The sequence below is a fragment of the Zingiber officinale genome, chromosome 4A (assembly GCF_018446385.1).
Source record: "Zingiber officinale cultivar Zhangliang chromosome 4A, Zo_v1.1, whole genome shotgun sequence".
NCBI classification, from domain to species: domain Eukaryota; kingdom Viridiplantae; phylum Streptophyta; class Magnoliopsida; order Zingiberales; family Zingiberaceae; genus Zingiber; species Zingiber officinale.
The window spans coordinates 117273632-117276444 of record NC_055992.1 but is presented as its reverse complement, the minus strand read 5'-3'; the positions used below and the strand labels follow the sequence as shown (position 1 = coordinate 117276444).

The 2813-nt window shown below is 37.2% G+C and overlaps 1 protein-coding gene across 1 annotated transcript; it reads right to left on the bottom strand.

Moving 5' to 3' along the window:
- Positions 1 to 704: 704 nt before the first annotated feature.
- Positions 705 to 2349, bottom strand: LOC121973586 (GDSL esterase/lipase At3g26430-like). The gene is made up of 5 exons (XM_042524983.1): positions 2109 to 2349; positions 1814 to 2023; positions 1413 to 1579; positions 1038 to 1308; positions 705 to 967 (listed from the first exon to the last, which is right to left on the bottom strand). The coding sequence occupies exons 1-5, from the start codon at positions 2335 to 2337 to the stop codon at positions 705 to 707; spliced, it is 1140 nt and encodes a 379-aa protein (XP_042380917.1). The 5' UTR covers positions 2338 to 2349.
- Positions 2350 to 2813: the final 464 nt, after the last annotated feature.

The window sequence follows — 2813 nt, the reverse complement described above, 5'->3', positions numbered from 1 at the left end:
CATAAGTTCCAATTTATATGGAAAGTTTTATCCATTTGGAGTATCTAGATTTATCTTGGAATTATATAATTGGAGAGATACCTTTGAGCATGAGCAATCTTATCCACTTGATGCATTTAGATTTGTCTCGGAATCATATCACTGGAGAGATACCTCCGAGCATGGGCAACCGCTTCTTACATTTGGATTTGTCATCTAATGGATATTTTGGACGCATACCAGATTTTTTGGGCAACCTCTCTAGCTTGTTACTTTTGGATTTGTCATCTAATGAATTTTCTGGACGCATACCAGATGCTTTGTGCAATCTTATCTATTTGGAGGAGTTATTACTATCTGATAATAATATTTCTGGTCAAATACCATAAAACATTGGCAATCTTATGCATCAATGAATAACTTGATGGGGCAAGTACCATTGAGTTTGGGTGATTATGCAACTTTGAGACTCGATTTGTCTTTGAATAATATTGGTGGAGAACTAACAAATCTCCTTGAGCATTAATGACAATAAGTTGAGTGAGTCAATCCCTTGCGGTCTCGGGCAACTAGACCCATTAAAATACTTGGAACTAGTAAATGGAATCAAACTTCACTTCTAATAAAAATAAATATAATTGACAATTTATTAATAATCAAGCTTCCTAACAAGATCGACTAAAATTCAAAATCAATAAACTAAAACCTAATGCATCAACGACTCATTATGCCTTCGTTTTGCAAGCCAACCGTAGAGGAACCGGTGGATCTGAGAATTTTCCATCCACAATTTGTTGAAAGATCCATTTGTTGGCGGCGTCAGTGTAGTGAACTCCATCCCAAATGATCCTCTTCGATGGATTCTGGCATGCCTTCCCAACAATCACCTCTTTTCCATTTCTTGTCACTGTCGATCCGCATCCTATATTCATATTGTAGTTGTACTTTCCTCCATGCCCACAACATGCTACAAGTGGCAACTCAAATCCTAAAAAAAAAATCATATTTATAAGAATTTAAAAGTTAAAATTTAAGGTTTAATTGTAATTCTTACGAACCATGCTGGTGCGGATGGCTTAGGAGCTCGCGCTTGACCGAGAAAATATCCACGTAGGTGAAGACACCGAGTGGGAGATCCTTTCTCAATCGACTCAAAGTCTGATTTAGCTTTTGGTTGAATAGCTGGGCTACGTAGTTGAAGGGGGCCCCACAGCCAAAACGGTCCACCTCTGGCGCTTTAAGGGTGAGTCGGTCTAAAACATAAGGGAGGCAGCCAAAAGGCCCAGTGTTATGAATCCAAAAGTACCTCCCTCCCTCCGAATAAATACTCTGCAAATACCCAAACAAAAATAGACAAAACAAAACACTCCCTAGCATTAACATTGATATCTCAAAAACGAACAAACTACAAAAGATTAAGAAATTAAATCCACCTGAATGGCGAGAACAAACTTATCCAAGATATCAGGAATGGCCGATTTGACTTCGTCGGTGGTCCAGTTTCTAAAATAACTCTCCGTGAGGTCGTTCTGGCCAATGTCGATCGTGTATAGGGCTTGAGAGAAGTACTCTTCCTTCGGCAGTTGATCCTTGAACAATCCTACACACAAACGATAATTTAATTTCTATATTATGAATTCATATATTAGCTAGTAGATTTTAGATCTGCAATGCAAGAGAAGCCATCAATTTCATTAAAAAAAAGTTAAGTACAATATATGAATTGTATTATGAAGTGAATAAGTGATTAAGTTATATTATAACGAATAAATAAAGAGTTTTTAGTATTATTGTGTACCTTGCTGTATGAGTGCTTTTTAGTATTATTGTGTACCTTGCTGTATGAGTTCTTGGGAGCGAGACTTGAACTGGGAGAACTCCCAAGTCTGGACATCCATGGATATGGGGCTGAAGCCAGACTGACTTAGTGTGGCATAAGGTTGCCTGATCGTTGACCCGGCCGTGGCAAAGTTTGCACCGTGAGAGAAGTTGGTGCCAATAGAGTTGAGATAAGCGCTGAGGAACGGGAGGCCCAAGCTACTTGCTGCAATAATAATATGATTTTACAAGTGAGATGATGGAAGACTATCAATTGCCATAATTGAGATTGAAATAATGAACGAATATACCTATGAAGTCGACAATGAGACGACCGTCAGAGTACCGGCCGACCGGCTTGCCAAAAAAGGACTCGCCGTAGGGTGACGGGGCCGCCCCGAAGGCGGCTGATAGCCCACCAGTGTCAGAGTTGGAGTCGCCGAAGTTAAAAATGGCTGGGAAGTGACAAGAATCAGAGGAGGCAGCTACGGTGAGAAAGGCTTGGACAAGAAGGAGCCATTGGAGGCAGCTAGAAGCCATGGAGAAGAAGGAGAAGAAAATTGAGTTAATTGGAATACAATTCGTGTGGTATAAATAGAGGGAAGGGGAGCATACAACGTATATATAGATAAATGTATCATTGACTTTTTCATAATTTTATCTTTGGAAATAGCTTATAGATTATCTTTTTGCTAATGTTTTTATCTTATGTAAATCATTATCCATAAATTTCTTATCTTTAGTTAGACAATTAAAGATAAAGATAGCTTATTTTTATTAGATAAGATTATTAATAGATGGCTTCGTCTTTAATATTTTCTATTCTTAATTTTTTATTACATATCCATGAATCATTCTATTTTTTTCCTTTAATTATTTATTTACTTATTTGCATTATTCATTTATAAGGATAAGCAATCGTTTAAAAATCAAACTAAAGAAATCAAAAATAATTAAATCGAATTGTGTTAGAAAAACCAAATTGACTGAACTTTCTCATCAAAATCAAATAAACC